This window comes from Haliotis rufescens, unplaced genomic scaffold (assembly GCF_023055435.1).
Source record: "Haliotis rufescens isolate VD_foot unplaced genomic scaffold, xgHalRufe1.0.p SCAF_23, whole genome shotgun sequence".
NCBI lineage: Eukaryota > Metazoa > Mollusca > Gastropoda > Lepetellida > Haliotidae > Haliotis > Haliotis rufescens.
Window position 1 is genome coordinate 9,844,594 of NW_025963924.1, and position 17,954 is coordinate 9,862,547.

The 17,954-nt window shown below is 41.2% G+C and overlaps 1 protein-coding gene across 4 annotated transcripts in view; it reads left to right on the forward strand.

The window, feature by feature from the left end:
• The window catches only part of LOC124133039, a 44,094-nt gene that overhangs the window by 11,552 nt on the left and 14,588 nt on the right, over positions 1-17,954 (forward strand). For 3 of the 4 annotated variants that reach the window (XM_048401768.1, XM_046497226.2, XM_046497228.2), the window contains 2 exons: positions 16,675-16,748; positions 17,269-17,573. In XM_048401768.1, the coding sequence (XP_048257725.1) occupies positions 16,675-16,748; positions 17,269-17,573 (379 nt within the window). The remainder of the gene's footprint in view (positions 1-16,674; positions 16,749-17,268; positions 17,574-17,954) is intronic. The other variant, XM_046497227.2, reaches the window with a different exon arrangement.

Here is a 17,954-nt window from a genome sequence, read left to right on the forward strand (position 1 = left end):
GGTAGGTCTCTAGCATACCACCAGCAGGGGGTCATCGCCTATAGGACGTGGTATCAGAGGTAGGTCTCTCGCATACCACCAGCAGAAGGACATCGTCTATAGGGCGTGGTATCAGAGGTAGGTCTCTCGCATACCCCCAGCAGGGGGACATCGTCTATAGGGCGTGGTATCAGAGGTAGGTCCAGGTATGTATCCGAGTCCTCTCATGACAATATGGTTTTATTTGTTGTATTTTTATTACAGTATTCAATCAAGATACAAATTGCAATAGCTTGACACGTTAAGGATGAAAAAATGTAAAGGTTTTGAAACAAACGGTGTCACGTTTCAAACTTGAAAAGGTTGCAACACACAATCAAAATCAAGCATTGCATGTATCAACAAAGAGCTAAGAATCAAATGCTGAGAATTAAAGTTGCCATTTATATTAAAGTTATTCAATGAACTTGAATATATGTTTTAGTGTAGTTTAAATATATATATATCTATTTTAGGTAGGACCAGGTATATAACCGAGTATCCTATTGGAGTAAGGAGTCCCAAAAGACAATTATGCTAATGTTCCACGTTTGAGAGCAGGTAGCTTTTTACCGTCTGCAAATAAGCAATCAATTTTGACTTCTTTAACCCTTGAAATATACAGGTATGCACAATATATGAACGATCACTCGTCAGTGTATCATGGCCAAGTCTTGTTATTTCGTGGTTTAATAGACCCCGGTCTTGAGCGTCTTAACAGTGCAACGTGATAAAACAAAATAGCTGACTAATCGATAATGAACCCGGGGTCTGCGCGAGTATTTTCTAACCAAATATGTAAATATCTACGTCGCACGATGCCCCGAAATGACTTCGTGGTCAATACAGAATAGGGAGCTGCGTTTGATACGAGTTTAATAAAGAATGATATCCTTCGTCGCATCTGCAATGACGGAACCGTCCTTCCCGGACTTCACACCAATTGGAACTGCATAACAGTATGCAGGAATGGATTCAGGCGACACATTCTGTCTAGGATCACCGCGCTGACGGGGTTATTGAACACGCTGCCTGTCAGGGGCGTTATTGGGTTTTTGCCCAACATCAGGCGCTTCAGGAACAGCCGGCCCCATCTCAGTTCCTGGGGCTTATGCAGCCTCGCAGACTTACTGCCGTTTCATGGCGGTCGTAAAACGGAGAAAACTCCCCTAAAACAGTCTTAGTGGCGATTTTGAGAATCTCCAAGTGGTAGTTGTATGGTTGTTACTGCCGGAAATGCTTTAATGAATATCTGATTAAAACTAATTCGTTCAATGGTGGAAGGGTTCAGTATGTGTGATGTGAATTTATGAGATAAATGAACCGTCTCTCTTTTGACACAGATTCCTATTTTTCTATAAATGACCCACATGTACGAAACTTAGATATTAATATGTTATAGAAATGACGCTTTTGTTTGCAACCGATCGCACAAGCACATTTTTAGTGTTTGAGGTGTAAATTGTCATTATCTTTGAAAGAATATAAAATCCGTTTAAGAACCACGTTCCTATCGCGACACTCCAATCCTCCTTATTTAATCGTCCTCACCAGCAGCGCCGGTTGCTCCAGCGCTACTAACAACAGCTACGACAACAGCTACGACTACTGCACTTCTATGGGGGTTGTAACGATTGTTTCTTGCGAAAATATTATCCCGATATGGTACGAAAACCCAACACGTCATTGTAAGGAGAGATATTTTGTCGCGTTATGGTACGAAAACCAGACACGTCATTGTAAGGAGAGAGATTTTGTCGCGTTATGGTACGAAAACCCAACATGTCATTGTAAAGAGAGAGATTTTGTCGCGTTATGGTACGAAAACCCAACACGTCATTGGAAGGAGGGAGATTTTGTCGCGTTATGGTACGAAAACCCAACACGTCATTGGAAGGAGGGAGATTTTGTCGCGTTATGGTACGAAAACCCAACACGTCATTGGAAGGAGAGAGATCATCAATCAAGTCAGCGAGCCTGACCACGCGATCCCGTTACTCGCCTCTTACAAGCATAGTCACCTTTTACAGCAAGTATGGGTTGCTGAAGACCTTTTCTACACCGGATTTTCACGGATACAACAAGATATGTCAATCAAACCAACAGAGCCTAAACACTAATGAACATATACTACTCAAAAGAATATAAAGAACATGCATTGCACGACAGATTAACTATACCAATATGAAAACACTCAGGTGTTCTTGATATTTTTATGTAGTAAATATGCACATCATCAGGAAAACACTTGTTTTCATTTCTATATAGACATGTATAATTTCTTTGCACAATCAACAACCTGAGGACCAGTTGCTTTTTCCATATCAAAAGATCGATCACGTAATAGCGGCGGCTTTATGATAATACCTCTTTAGCCTGACTTGGACTCGACTATTAACAGACCACCGTGACGGTAGTCACTCACTACAACAACTTCCAAGTGTACGACAGCGTCTTCCACAACGGTGACCACCACGAACGGCAATGATCGAGCCACTAACCCACTATCGCTAAAACCCTACGCTGTGTGACGTCGATGTCGCGGCGATGTCGCAGTGAGTTAAACCAGATGTGACAGATGACCATCCCTGTTGATGAATATTTGTAATTATGGACTCCTTCGCTCCGCGCCGGGACAGCTGACATGCACAGCCAGCTCGGGGATCGCGATGCATATCGATAGATGTGGAGTGACCAAATAGACAGCGTCAAAATTCAGTCAGAATCTTTGAAATCATTAAACGTAATAACTCTGTGTCAATTCTTAAATGAATCATATGTGTGCTTCACATCACAGGTTGTAAACCATTCCAGCTACCTCACGGCGTGGGAAACCAAGAATAGGCTTATCGTACCAATAACTGAAATCAAACTTGATCTAAAGAGAAAAGCGAATGCTTGAACCTCAAGGCTACCCGCTACTCTGTCATTCTTAAAGTTTGAACATAACATAACATAACATAACATAACATAACATAACATAACTCGTTGTGTAGACTGATAAGATTCTGTGTCGTGCCAGCAATCGTAGCACGTACAGTTTGTCACCTGTATTTGAAAAGAGGTGAAATGGGGTTTAACGTCGCGTCCAAAATTATTGCACTTATATGGCGACGTGCATGCACGTGTGTGTGTGTGTGTGTGTGTGTGTGTGGCTGCTTGTACTTGTCCGGACTGATGCCGATTTACAGTGCTAGCACACTGAGATACCATGCCGCAGTTTAACATGAATACCCCACTCAGACACAGTATACTGACTCCGAGCCGACCAGTCCTTCTTTTAGCCCCTTAATGCCAAGCGCCAGACAGGGTAACAACAAGTACCACCTTTTTGACGTCGTTTGGCATGACGCGGCTGGGGATCGAACCCCGGACCTTCCGCTCTCCGGGCGGACGCTCTACCATTAGACCACGGAGGCGGTCCCACCTGTATTTGAAGAATATGAAGCACTGATTGATTTGTTAATCCTTAATAATGGTCTACGAAGCTCATGGTTTTATTTTTTTCATTCGGAACTCACCGATTATTTGTGTTCGTTTGAATGTTTCGCTCACTCCTACCGACAACTTAGGAGCCTCGAAGCTGATTGGCCGATTAGAGAGTTCACCTCACGCGATCCTTGATCTTCCAGCCGAGAGATGTCGTATTCGAGTAAAAGTTCTGATTGTAATGAGATTGTCTCTGGCACAGCTGGGTATCTGGTGTGTACAGCAAAACAGCAACGAGAAATCTCGACGACAAAGTATCACAGCGGTGTGAAATTGACGTATTTTCTTACATTCGATTAACATTTTATCGGTTATTACTTGAACAAGACATACCGCTATGTAACTAATTGAGGATGTCGCATCATTGTACATCGTTTGGGCTTGCTGATTTATCAAACGTGAACCACGGCTTCTACCAACCAAACTTGCGCCTAACAGTTCTGAGCCTAACTAGGAAGGGTGCATGGTTCCCCCTTAACAGTTTGCATGTATTAAGTACAATGGTACAGGCTGACCAAATATACAATCAGGCAGCATATTTGTGGAGGCATCAAAGTGACTAGGTGTTCTCTGTTGATGAAAATGGACAAAATTTGCTACTGTCATTAAGTAGCTCCAACTGAAAGGGCTAACTCCAACAGTCATCCATGCGGACATGGTGTCAACTTTAGGGATGATGCACCTTCCTTTGTTCGAGTGTAGAGGGGAAGAGAGAGAGCCTCGAAGATGAATTAAACGAAAGGCCTTCAAATGCCACCAGTAAGGAAATAAAATACCTGATATGATTATGGATGATCGCCGACTCCCCACACATCGCATGACCAATACAGAAGGTATCTCTCATGCGAGTTGAGAACATTCCGAGGAATTAACTGGCAGGGACAAAGGCTTCATTACGCTGGGTACCTGATCCTAAAAGCTCAGGTTCATCATCCCTCGTGCGAATGAATTTGCGTCGTTTTGAAGCCGACTCTGCTGATTTTGTTGGACTTCTTGTGGACTACTACCTTCCAAAAAGTCAGGCAGTTTATGGCCAATATTATGTTGAGTGGGTGAGTATGTGATTACGCCGCTTTTAGCAATATTCCAGCAATATCACGGCGGGGGACACCAGACGCTGTTATGTTGACAAGCTGAGGCCTGTGTGAGACTACCAAGGCTAACCGTCGTAGAAAACACACAAAGGTGTGTTGTTCCACCAGGACAATGCATCTGTGTACAAGTCTGTTGTCGCCATGGCTGCAAAGCATGTGTGGTTTCGACCCCTTTGAACACATCCCAAACTTGATGGAAGAACTGTCTGGCAAGCATTATGCAAATGATGATGGGTGTTTTCACACCACCAGGAGGAAGCCATCCACACCAGTGGGAACCAGGCGTTGCAGCATCGTTGGCAGAAGTGTGTGAACATCGGAGGGGATTATGTTGATAAATAATCAGTAACCGACTTCATCAACGCAGTCCATCATAGTTAAGTTCAGAACTCTCCAGCCACCCCTCGAAGAGTGGGATTCGCGGGATTCATCAAACATATTATATTGACTGAAGACAATCAGCAAGATTGAACAAAAACTCAATGAGTTTCCTTGGACCTTTCCTTTTCAAAGGAACGGAATGATCAATAGATCAATACATGCAATGAATGATACAAACAAAAACAATAGGACACAAAGGCGTGAATTACTTCAATCTTATAGTTGACATAATGTAGTTATATATTTTAAAATATAATTATAAAAAGGAATTAAAATATAGCTATAAAAAGGAATTAACGACTGTCATCTGTTTTAGTCGATACATGTAATAACATGATCAAATGTAATGCCATATTTAGAAAACTTATGTAATAGAAATAAACAATAGTAATTAATATATAATGACATTCGAGGAAATAATGTTCAACACCTTCAGAAGTATGAAGCACATATGTTTTCTCATGGAAGACATCATGTTAGAAGTTGGTGGTATCACGCCATGTACATGACTTGTATGCTTGTCGTTAGAGGCGACTAACGGGATCGGGTGGTCAGGCTCGCTGACTTGGTTGATGCAAGTCATCGTATCACAATTGCGTGGATCGATGCACATGACGTCAATCAGTGGATTGTCCGACCCAGACGCGATTATTTACAGACAGGCCTTATATAGCTGGCATATTGCCATAACAACAAACAAAACATCACTTGTCCATTTAACATTATCGGACGATATGTTTGTGAATCTTTACTTGCTTCAAGTGTATATTATTGAAAATCAAATCCGGTACCTGGGATAGGTGACTAAATGCATAATGAGAAGTTCATGGGATAAACGGAGAACATCGCTAGATATTAACCCATTCTGTCATACGGAACATCAAATATAATACATCGCTAATTACGAAAAAAGGTAAAAACTCTAACACTATCCATTCATTTATTCCACAGCTTACTGCAAAACCTGCATTTCACTGTAACCGTTATGATTTAAATGCATTGATGTATTGACCTGTAATAGTCACACAAATAACTTTGAATTGTTTCTATAAAAACAAAGTACATGCAGAGAACGATCGAAAAGTAACTGATCTGTTCGAATCAAGTCTCGTCACTGGTCAAAACAACTTGACTGATATAAAAAATGCATACTAATCAAAACGTATATTATTTGTTCTAAAAGTACAGGAATTATCCACTGTAATTGTTTGGTACACAATGTCTGGTGAATGGTTGCTATATGATAGCCACTGCTTCATCAAAATGTCATCAGACTCGGTGAAAAATCAAAGACCTCCCTTGTCAGGAAAACACCCCTCGCCCTTACCTAGCACATTATGTTTTCAAGGAATTGTCACGTGACCCAGTCATATTTCCACCAGACTAAAGCACTGTGAATAAAAAAAATTTTAACCAGCGAAGGCAAATCGATTTTATATTGACGTGTATTTGCACTCTTGTAATATTTACATGGTCGTGTATGCGTATGCGCATAAGTGCACGTGTACTCTTGTTTTAAACTATGTGAATGCATGGCGTTGTACATCGGATAGCTTAGAAATATGGGATTACAGCTTATGGTGTGACGTTAAATTTTACGTCAATCATGTGCCATGTCTAGTAAACAACATCAGTAAATACTTGAATGACAATAATCCTCTTTTTTTTGTTTACTGATAATGATAATTATGCTACATGTATTGTGTGACTACTATACCATAGTCCAGGTGGTATCGTCCCTTGGCAAGCGTGTCCACTAGCCTTTATCAAAGTCTACTCGGCGTTGATACAGGCTAGTGGACAACCTAGCCTCGGAAAAAAGGTAAGAGGTTCATTTGATCGATACTAAACAATGTGCAATCTGTATATAAACACTTCTGCATAACTACCTATGTCCAAACAAATTTGGTAACTTTGTAGACACCAGACACAGATGGCTCGACAAATTAATTTTCTTTAGTCGCAAACATCTAAAAGATTACTTTGTTCTTACGTTTAACACTATTTTAGAAAGGGAAGAACAGCATCAATACCAATACCAAATGATACCAAATGGACTAATGATATAAATGGTATTTTACAATCGGCCTCAATCTAAATTGATATCCTCATAAAGGACAAAGTGAGGAAGTCAACATTATCAACGAATCTATAGTTCTTTTATAAGACCAATATTAGAATATTCGTACATGATAATTGCACCCTCTGCAATGAAACATTACCTACAACTGTTAGCCGTTACCATTAGCATCCTCAGTGAGTGAGTTTAACTGATCACAGTAGTTTACTCAGAGTATATGACCCCGGTGTAGCCTGGTTGGAGTAGGTCCCCTGCAATCTGTAACTTTTACGCATCGACTAATGTGGATCAGCCAAGGTGACGTGTCTGATTGCGCGCCACCTCCCCCGACGGCGTGGGACGTTGTTCATGATATCAATCACTGGTTTGTCTGGTCCAGGCAAGATTATTACAGGCCGCCTCCACATGACTGACCATTGCCGAGAGCGGTTTATCTGATATTCCATATAAGGATAAGAACAATTAATTTGACATAATAAGATGTATATAAAAAATAGACAACAAAAAGTTGAATACCCTGCAGCATTAGAAATTGGCACTAGTCCTGTAGTCCTTGCCAAACTGGCCAAAAGTTAAGGTATCATAAGGACTACTAGAAATGTGCCATTTTAAAGAGTTTTGCTATATGTGATCATTTAAGGACAAGTGGACTAAAAATGTTAGTTTCTAGCCCTGCTCTGTAATTCATATTGGAAAGATATGGAAAGATGCATATAGCGGGGTATACCCTTGAGTAAACAAAATGTAAACAATGAAAATATTAAAGAATTATTTATGGAGTCACGCAAGCTGAATCACTTTAACAATGAAACTACATTTTTTTTTAGCAAACTAACTTAATAAAATTATATGTGATCACAGAGGAATTTTAACATTTAAAACCCGAAAACAAGGTATTATACAAGCGAATTCTACTCACACTGTTGCAGACTATTACCTACAAATATTATTTTTATCCTCGATAACCTTGATATTTGTAGCTAAATTGATGATTTGATTACACGGACAGAATGTTTTAGAATGTTCAATGATTACCGTTATTCAAAATATAGAATATGAGGATTTTCTAAAGAGTGAAATATTTACTGAAAATAGGTGCTGTTCTAAAGGTCTAAAGATGTAAAAATGCATGCTAGAATTTCAATGTAAACTTGAACATAAGTTTCTTTACCCAAAAACAGAACAGCGCAAATAAAATTAGTGGATGGATCTTGATAATGTTTTGAATATCTATTTATCTTTAAAGTGACATAGTGAATATTCTTAGCAACTGATATATCGTCAGATGTGCATATATATATTTATGTCAACGCCAGAGAACCACCAGTCTCGGCGAATCAGATTCCACCTGACCTTAAAGGCAAAATAGCGTTGAAACTTACATGAGTAAATTATTTAAAATCAGTGATAACACGAAGTATTCGCGAAAAGGGTAAGCATGTCCTGCCCTGCCGATAGCACCCTCTACTCACACAAATTGCATAAACAATATGTGTTTGTAGCCAGACACCTCACAGCAGTACTCCTGCCATGCGACGGCGGCCTGTAGACAAACCAGACAATCAAGTGATGGACCAGAAATCCAGTCACACGATAGCGCACTTACTGATTTTGTTGAAACTAAAAACGATATGTTTATATTGAATTGCATTTCCTGTGTCAAAATTCAGTGATTCAGCTGCTTATAAAACCATCTGTCTATCTCTGGTTTTCCATGCATATCTGTATGTCGGAATGAATTTATGTAAATGTTTTTCCTACTTCGCAGTAGTGCTAAAACTATATAAAAAACAAACTAGAGAACAGAATGAATCCGAGTTTTAGCGATTGTGTTGTTTAATGACCCTCAAACATATCCAAGAAAACATCAAACCACAAATGAAAAAAAACTGTTCACGAGTGAAAAACAAATTATTAGTGAGACGATCCCGCATCTTCGAAATGTTTTGTTTGCCGTTTAACGCCCCATTCAGCAATATTCCAGGTACAGACGGCAGTCTGTAAATAATCGCGTCTGAACCAGACAATCCAGTGATTGATATCATGAGTATCGATCCACGCAATTGGGATACGATGAGTGAGTGAGTTGGGGTTTAACGACGCTTTTAACAGTATTCCAGTTATATCACGGCGTTTCAGTTCAATGTGGTAGGAAAGCCCGAAGTGATGCAGGTCTTAGACGTTTACAACTTCGGCGAAACCCACGAGCACGGGTATGGTGCTGACAAACATAATCGGGGCGAACCTTGATTCGAACCCACAATCATAGGTTTCTGGTGTGCCCAAGGGACGCAACAGCGAATCGGGGATACGATGACATGCATCAAGCAAGTCAACGAGCCTGACCAACCGATCCATTCGTCGCCTCTTACGACAAGAAAATCTTTTCTAACCCGGATTCTTGAAAATGAGTGTCATTCTGAAATACATGTTTACCAAATTCATGATAATTATTGCACGCTGGCGGGGGCTCTGACAACAAACCCTAAAGTGTATAGAACATCCATTAAATTATACACAACTATTACGGTTTCTACGACCTGAGAATCAAAGTTTGTGTGAATCACTTTTTACATCGGCCATTGTGTATCGAAAAGCCGGAAATGGCATGATCTAAATCACGTCAAAAAACTGTCTTACCTTTAACATGAAGATGAGCGAGGATTGTCAGCTAAGTGTTTAATGCACGCCGTGTTGATTTGTACACAAGTCAGTGACAGGGATCTTCTTGATCTTCCCAACATGCAATGCGCCCGAACACACATGTTTGCATCCGTTCACTCATTTCACACGATTGTCGTCTGCGCTGAACAGGTGTCCGTCACCCGCTTGAGGAGCACGTGAATTTCGTTCTTTGCAGGCTCTGTGGCGAGTTAGATTTAAATGCGGGCGTTCGTGGTTTGCTTTAGAATTTACAGTTGATTGGTTACATACATAAAAATATGAAGAGTTCTGATTGACATCATAATATATATAACTTAATGTTTTGAACTACCCTTTTACATTGAATATTTGACAAAAATCCATATTGTGTTTATTCTTACAGGTGAAAAAGATATATCACATTGATCAGTTGGTAACAAAACTCCATATTGAATGTATTTTTGCTTAAATTTACTTTACTTTCCATAGTTAATTTTCCAAAGGGTTTTAAACAGCCAAACCATCGCATATTTTCATTACATATGCTTAGTCTCCTAAGGGCTGAACCCTTGAAGATCCGGGGTAGAATAGGTCTTCAGCAACTCATGCTTGCAGTAAAAGGCGACTATGCTTGTCGTAAGAGGCGACTTACAGGCTCGCTGACTTGGTTGATGCATGTCATCTTATCCCAATTGCGTGGATCGATGCTCATGATATCAATCACTGTATTGTCTGGTCTAGACTCGATTATTTACAGACCGCAGTCATAAAGCTGGAATATTGCTAAGTGTGGCGTTAAATAACAAACAAACAAACCTGATGGCTCAGATCAAAGTTTAATTCGGCGAAAACAGGGATTCACCTTGACCTATATATTTGCTGGTCATGGGGACTCGGTAACGTAAGGTAAATGGATATTTGTGAGTGATATAGACAAAAAGACTAGATTTTATGTTAGGCTGGGAACCGGTCACGTGTACGTGAGGTTAAGGTCGTGTTCAAGATCATTGCACTTATGTAGCGACGTGCATGCACGTGTGTGTGTGCGTGCGTGCCTGCGTGCCTGCGTGCCTGCTTGGGTTAACTAAGACGAAATGAGATTTTGAACATTCATTAATATACGCTTCAAGATGGAAACACGTTTCTGTCAAAAGGTTTAAAGAAACATTAAAAAGTTTTATAGTAGTCATGCGGATGATATTTTTCAATTTTGTCGCACCAGTAACCAAAATGATGTCAGATGCAATTTCTATTTTGACATGCACAATATGATCCCGTGATTTTTCAGGTGAACAGTTGCCTTGCCTTTGCATGTATGTGTGACGGTGCCAACTGTGGGACAGGTATCGCTCACTTTTTCGCGAACACCTTGTATCGACACTACTTCATAAAAACATGCTCATGATATAGTCGGAATCGTGTAATGGGCTCTGATTTCAGCAGAGATTTCTTATGAATATGGAAAGGGTTTTGTCGCTTTTATTTATAGGATAAGTACATAAACTGTGTCCAATAGTACTTATCTCTGAGGGGCGGTCGGGTAGCCTAGTGGTTAAAGCGTTCGCTCGTCACGCCGAAGACCCGGGTTCGATTCCCGACATGGGTACGATGTGTGAAGCCTATTTCTGGTGTCCCCCGCCGTGATATTGCTGGAATATTGCTAAAAGCGGCGTAAAATCAAACTTACTCACTTATCTCTGACATAACTTTGTGTCATTCTAGGAATCAACACTGGGTCACAATATTCAAAGAAACCTCGTTAATCCGGAAACCTTACATTCCGGGCGATTGTTTTGGATTCTTTTGAGTTCTGTTTGTTTATTGGGAGGGGTATTAAAATACGGACCAAATAGACGTTAATCTGCGCAGTCACATTGCGCGTGTAAGTATGATGAATGGTAAATAAGTTTATTAATTAACTCCGCGTGTCGACATGTCGGTGGCTTGACTGGCTTTCTTTGTGGTTAATGGACATTAGGAGGCCTGCATGATATGCTGAACTCATCAGTTTTTTTAATAATTATAGAAATGTTTTCTTCTGGGTTATAAATGTGCTATAGATTAGAAGTGAGGATATTGCATCGCGATTAATTTACAAATTCTTTTTTCAACAAGTATATTTGTTATATTCAAATTACAATGTTAATCTTACAATATTCAAAAACACCGTAAGAAATTGTCAAAACTTAAAAATTAAAAGTGAATCACCAAATCGCGCCTTAAAAGTGGGTTGTTTTTTTGCCAAGAATCGTGGAAGTTGACAGTTTAAGATGTTGAACAATGTTATCAGTGGAAAGGCACACACCGATCGTCATAAAGCAAGTCCCGGGAACAGCATAAGGTTGATAAACTATATTTGTAGTTTTTCATCAAAACTCAATCTTTCAAATGTCTCATCACCTTGTACGATATCAATTTGACGACACTATTCCAACCGAGTTACAAAATTGGGGAAATTATGACCAGCGAATGTCAAGACACATTGTCGATTGAGTTTTCTTACTCTTTACTATCAAATTAATAATCGACTTTACGTTATCCCTACGAGGGGCCATGATAACGATGCCCGGATGAACATAAGGTTCAACCCAATGACGAAGGGAGCATAAAGTTTGACATGCGCAAAAACAGAACAGGAATTCAAAACATAGCGGAGACTAATCAATTCTCAGAAACTATTTTCCTAAAGGCAGCTGCAGTTCAAATATCTATTTATCAACACGTTCACTGCCCGCTTCAATATCATTCCAGTTTTTTGTAGTAATCTCTGATCATATGGTCGTCAATTTAAGACTTTCTGCCATCTCGAGAAGTATTAACGCGCGCAGTGGTCGTTGGTTTCCAACGGTGGGGATCGACGGGAGCGAAAAGAAAGGAGATTGATCGCCGCGGACAGCGAAACGTGTAAAAAATCAAATCAGGGACATCGGCAGATTTGGAAAAGATTAAAATCTTTGAGCGACTCTGACTCGAGAAGTCTTCTCAAACGTTTAGCCGCCATTAGCAGCAATTGATTATGGAGTCAATTAAGACGGAGGGAAATGTCTGCGCCAGCTGTTGGCGGAATTATGTCGATCAAAGCTTGGAGATCCAATATCTTTCTGTGTCTCATTGAACGTGCCAAACGATCGACTGCATCGTATTGACCACGCTGCCTCCTCGTCCGTTTCACGACCGCTCCGCCGCTGAGGACAGTTTGATTGTCGCGCGGAAAGTAGCACAGATAATACCCCCATGTGTGCAATGCGTTCTTTAAATTGATTGGTTATAAAGTTACGTAATTTCGACAATAAAGACTTGTGTCTTTTTTCATCTTCTTCAGATGAACTGCCAATTTCGCGAAATGATGTAAAAGCACACAAAAACCATCTGCTCGAGTTTGAGTTTAAAAGAATAAATTACAAGAATCTATTTCCCTTCCGGAACCTCTGTTTCAAAGAGCTGGCAATACGCTTAGGTATAGGACGCGATGCAGTCGTTTTGTAATATCATCAAATACTTAATTTGTTTTGGCAGAAATCGGGATTAAATTCAATAAAGTCTTCAAATTGATTTAGGAAAAAGATCCCTTTTCGCAAAATTATTACGATCTCTATTGATGATGGTTGTTACAAAAATGAAGACTATCAGCAGCCGAAATACGGATTCGTTTACGAAGACGTGACGACGTATAGATCCGGTGACGATGTAGTCGATGTAATCGTAGTAAATGTTTTTTTTTGTTGCGGCTTAAACCTTAAACCCGTTTCAGTCTCCCAGTCTCGGAGATTCTTAGGGAAATAGGTTAACGCTAGCTCGTGCTAGTCAATGGAGATCGTGTGACCACAATGGCTGAATGGAGTGGTTGTTTTTGTGACCACTTGGACGTGGTTATTTGTGTCTTTGGACACCAACTGATGTCAAGTCAGGTCAGGTAAAGTGAAATGGGGTTTAACATTGCGTTCAATATTATTTCCGGTATATAGAGACATGCACATGCGCGTATGAGTGTGTGTGGCTGCTTATAGACTACCAGTCACTGCAGTTTTATGGTGCCAGCCCAGTGAGATACCATGCCGCAGCTTAACATGATTATACACTCAGATGTGTTACACTCACTCCGAGCCGACCAGTCTTTGTTCTATGCCCCTAATGCCGACGCCAGGCTGGGTAACAACAAGTATTTTTTAACATCTTTTTGTTTGACACGACCTGGTGATCGAACCACAACCTTCGCTCTTCGGGCAGACACCCTATCCACTAGACAACAGGCGGTAAATGTGTGCTCATGCTATTGACCTCTGGTTTGATTGTGACACGCGTGGTGTGACGTAACACATGTTTAGTGAAGACAGCGTAGAACCCGCGTCACTCACTCGCCGTGTGTGGTTTATGCTACCTATGCGACCCAAGGAAACACAATTTTTTATAAGCTGTTGGAATACTGTATTCATCCTCGTTTTAAGAACTACTTTTTATCAATAGACAACAGGCAGTCACATAAAACGTCAAAATTCAAACCAGTATAACAAATATCAAAATTTAAAAAAAAGGTTTCTTATTAATAAATGCAACAATGATAACTATATACACCAGGGAGCAAGTTCCGGGGAAATGTATCATCCGACAAAACCACAGAACGTGAACCCAATGCTACCCTGTGCAAAAAATAAGATGTTTTCCTCTCAACTAGTCGTAACGATTAAACAACACAGTCGGCGTCTGATGTAAGAGCGGCTATAAACGCTAAATTGAAAGAACAGGTAATATCCGATCCATAGGCGATCTCTGTGGTTTGACAGAGGAGCGGAGTGTTTGATGGGAGTCTGAGGGAGCGGGACAAACACCTCCCAAGTGGGATGGGAATTAGTTGCCACGGACCAGGCGGCGGACTGTCTCGCCGCTACTTGATAGTTCAGATTTGATATCAATATGTCATATTTCAGAGAGTACGCGAAATGAAGATGGCAAAAGGGTTATCATAGAGAAAATTTGGGATTTACTTCACTATATTTTAATGGGAAGTTTCCGTTACCATTCGCTTTTTTCAAAAATTATCGTCACTCGGAAATAGTCGGTTCCATGTAATTTCTATTTAATCCACGAATCCAAGTGCATGTGCATTGCCCGATCAGTGCACTGAAACTAACGAGCAGTGCATAAATATGTCACTAGGCATCAGGAATATATGATTGTCTATGGCAAAAACACTAAACTAGGCACTATTTAAAAGCTAATTCATCCTCGTCATTAGATTTATTCGCAATTTATCGATTAATGACTGACAGTCACCTTTAACCCCAGTGTTCGCCGAATGTGACCCTGCGGGTTGTAGTTTTGAAAGCAAGTCGTAGGCAATTAAATGCTTGAAATGATCACACGAAAATTGTTTCCATCAAATGTAGCCAATGTGAAACCTTCACATAATTCTGCCAGCACCTCATCCACGTGGTTCAAGAAACTATTTAAGGTTTTGGGTGAAAGGGGCGAACTGCGAATTGCCTTGGTTTCAGAAAGGGGCGAACTGCGAATTGCCTTGGTTTCAGAAAGGGGCGAACTGCTGATTGCCTTTGTTTCAGAAAGGGGCGAACAGCGAATTGCCTTTGTTTCAGAAAGGAGCGAACTGCGAATTGCTTTTGTTTCAGAAAGGGGCGAACTGCGAATTGCCTTTGTTTCAGAAAGGGGCGAACTGCGAATTGCTTTTGTTTCAGAAAGGGGCGAACTGCGAATTGCCTTTGTTTCAGAAAGGGGCGAACTGCGAATTGCCTTGGTTTCAGAAAGGGGCGAACTGCGAATTGCTTTTGTTTCAGAAAGGGGCGAACTGCGAATTGCCTTGGTTTCAGAAAGGGGCGAATTGCCTTTGTTTCAGAAAGGGGCGAACTGCGAATTGCTTTTGTTTCAGAAAGGGGCGAACTGCGAATTGCTTTTGTTTCAGAAAGGGGCGAACTGCCAATTGCCTTTGTTTCAGAAAGGGGCGAACTGCGAATTGCCTTTGTTTCAGAAAGGGGCGAACTGCGAATTGCTTTTGTTTCAGAAAGGGGCGAACTGCGAATTGCCTTGGTTTCAGAAAGGGGCGAATTGCCTTGGTTGCAGAAAGGGGCGAACTGCGAATTGCTTTTGTTTCAGAAAGGGGCGAACTGCGAATTGCTTTTGTTTCAGAAAGGGGCGAACTGCGAATTGCTTTTGTTTCAGAAAGGGGCGAACTGCGAATTGCCTTTGTTTCAGAAAGGGGCGAACTGCGAATTGCTTTTGTTTCAGAAAGGGGCGAACTGCGAATTGCTTTTGTTTCTGAAAGGGGCGAATTGCCTTGGTTGCAGAAAGGGGCGAACTGCGAATTGCTTTTGTTTCAGAAAGGGGCGAACTGCGAATTGCTTTTGTTTCAGAAAGGGGCGAACTGCCAATTGCCTTTGTTTCAGAAAGGGGCGAACTGCCAATTGCCTTTGTTTCAGAAAGGGGCGAACTGCGAATTGCTTTTGTTTCAGAAAGGGGCGAACTGCGAATTGCCTTGGTTTCAGAAAGGGGCGAACTGCGAATTGCCTTTGTTTCAGAAAGGGGCGAACTGCGAATTGCCTTGGTTTCAGAAAGGGGCGAACTGCGAATTGCTTTTGTTTCAGAGAGGGGCGAACTGCCAATTGCCTTGGTTTCAGAAAGGGGCGAACTGCGAATTGCTTTTGTTTCAGAAAGGGGTGAACTGCGAATTGCTTTTGTTTCAGAAAGGGGCGAACTGCGAATTGCCTTTGTTTCAGAAAGGGGCGAACTGCGAATTGCTTGTGTTTCAGAAAGGGGCGAACTGCGAATTGCCTTTGTTTCAGAAAGGGGCGAACTGCGAATTGCCTTTGTTTCAGAAAGGGGCGAACTGCGAATTGCTTTTTTTTCAGAAAGGGGTGAACTGCCAATTGCCTGGGTTTCAGGAAGGGGCGAACTTCATATTGCCTGGTTTCAGAAAGGGATGAGAGGTGATGAGGTCAACCAAGTCCTGATATGTTGCAGGTTTGACGCCAAACGTGTGATTATACGGGAAGGACACGTGCCGATGATGTACTACTTCATCCTGTCTGGTTCAGGTCAGTGGCCATCTTTACTTCCGGGTCACGGATCGGGTGGTCACATCGCCTTAGCAGAGGCGGATCCAGAATATTAAAAATGTGTGCGTGCGTGCGTGCGTGCGTGCGTGCGTGTGTGCGCGTGCGTGCGTGCGTGTGTGTGTAATGTGTAAGGTGTCCGCCAGTGCAAAAAGGCGCTGCATTTCGCTATGTAGAGTTACGTCCCTTAGCCGTTGCCATAAACCTGTGGTGTGGATTCGCGCCGCTTTTAACAGTAAGTCAGTGTCACAGTGTGTCACCTTAAGTTGGTTGGAGCCCAAAGACCCGTGAAGACCCGGGTTAGAATAGGTCTTCAGCAACCCATGCTTGCCGTAAAAGGTGCCTCTGCTTGTCGTAGGACGAGATTAACGGGGTCGGGTGGTCAGGCTCGCTGACTTGGTTGATGCATGTCATCGTATCCCAATTGCGTGGATCGATGCTCATGATATCTATCACGGGATTGTCTGGTCCAGACTCGATTTATTAACAGACTTATTTATAGATGGAATATTGCTGAGTGCGGTGTTAAACAACAAACAAACCAATCAACCAGCGTGCCCTGGCGGGGACGACGATAAACGTAACCTTCACATACATATACTAACTGCTGGAGCCTGTCCTCTTCATCTGGTGCTGTCCTTCTCAGTGGTTGTGACGGTGATGGACATGGAGTCGAGCCAGGAACGCACTGTCCTGTTCTTGGGTCGGGGGGACTGTTTCGGGGACGATGCCATCATCAACAAATGTCACCGGTGCGCCACCGTCATCTCAAAGGAGGTCATCGAGCTGTTGGTGCTCACTGATGAGGTACGTGGTTGTCCACGACGTCGTAAGGATATACAAGTACATGTATATTTTGTCAATAATAATAATCAAAAGTAATATATGTAATAAATAACAATATTATAATACATTGTAATAATAATAATAATAATAACGATGATGATGATGATGATGATACTAATAATAATAATAATAATAATCGTTATTATTCATAAAGATTATTATTGTTATTATTATTTATTATTTACTTTATGGAATCATACCTACATTCTACCATCATAGGTTTCATCTTGAGCCGAAGGGCGACACGGTTTCTTTATATTTTATTTATTAATTTTATGAATATATGAATTATTGTAGTCTTTGTTATTTTCAAACATGATGCAGTAAAAGCGGAAAAGAAAA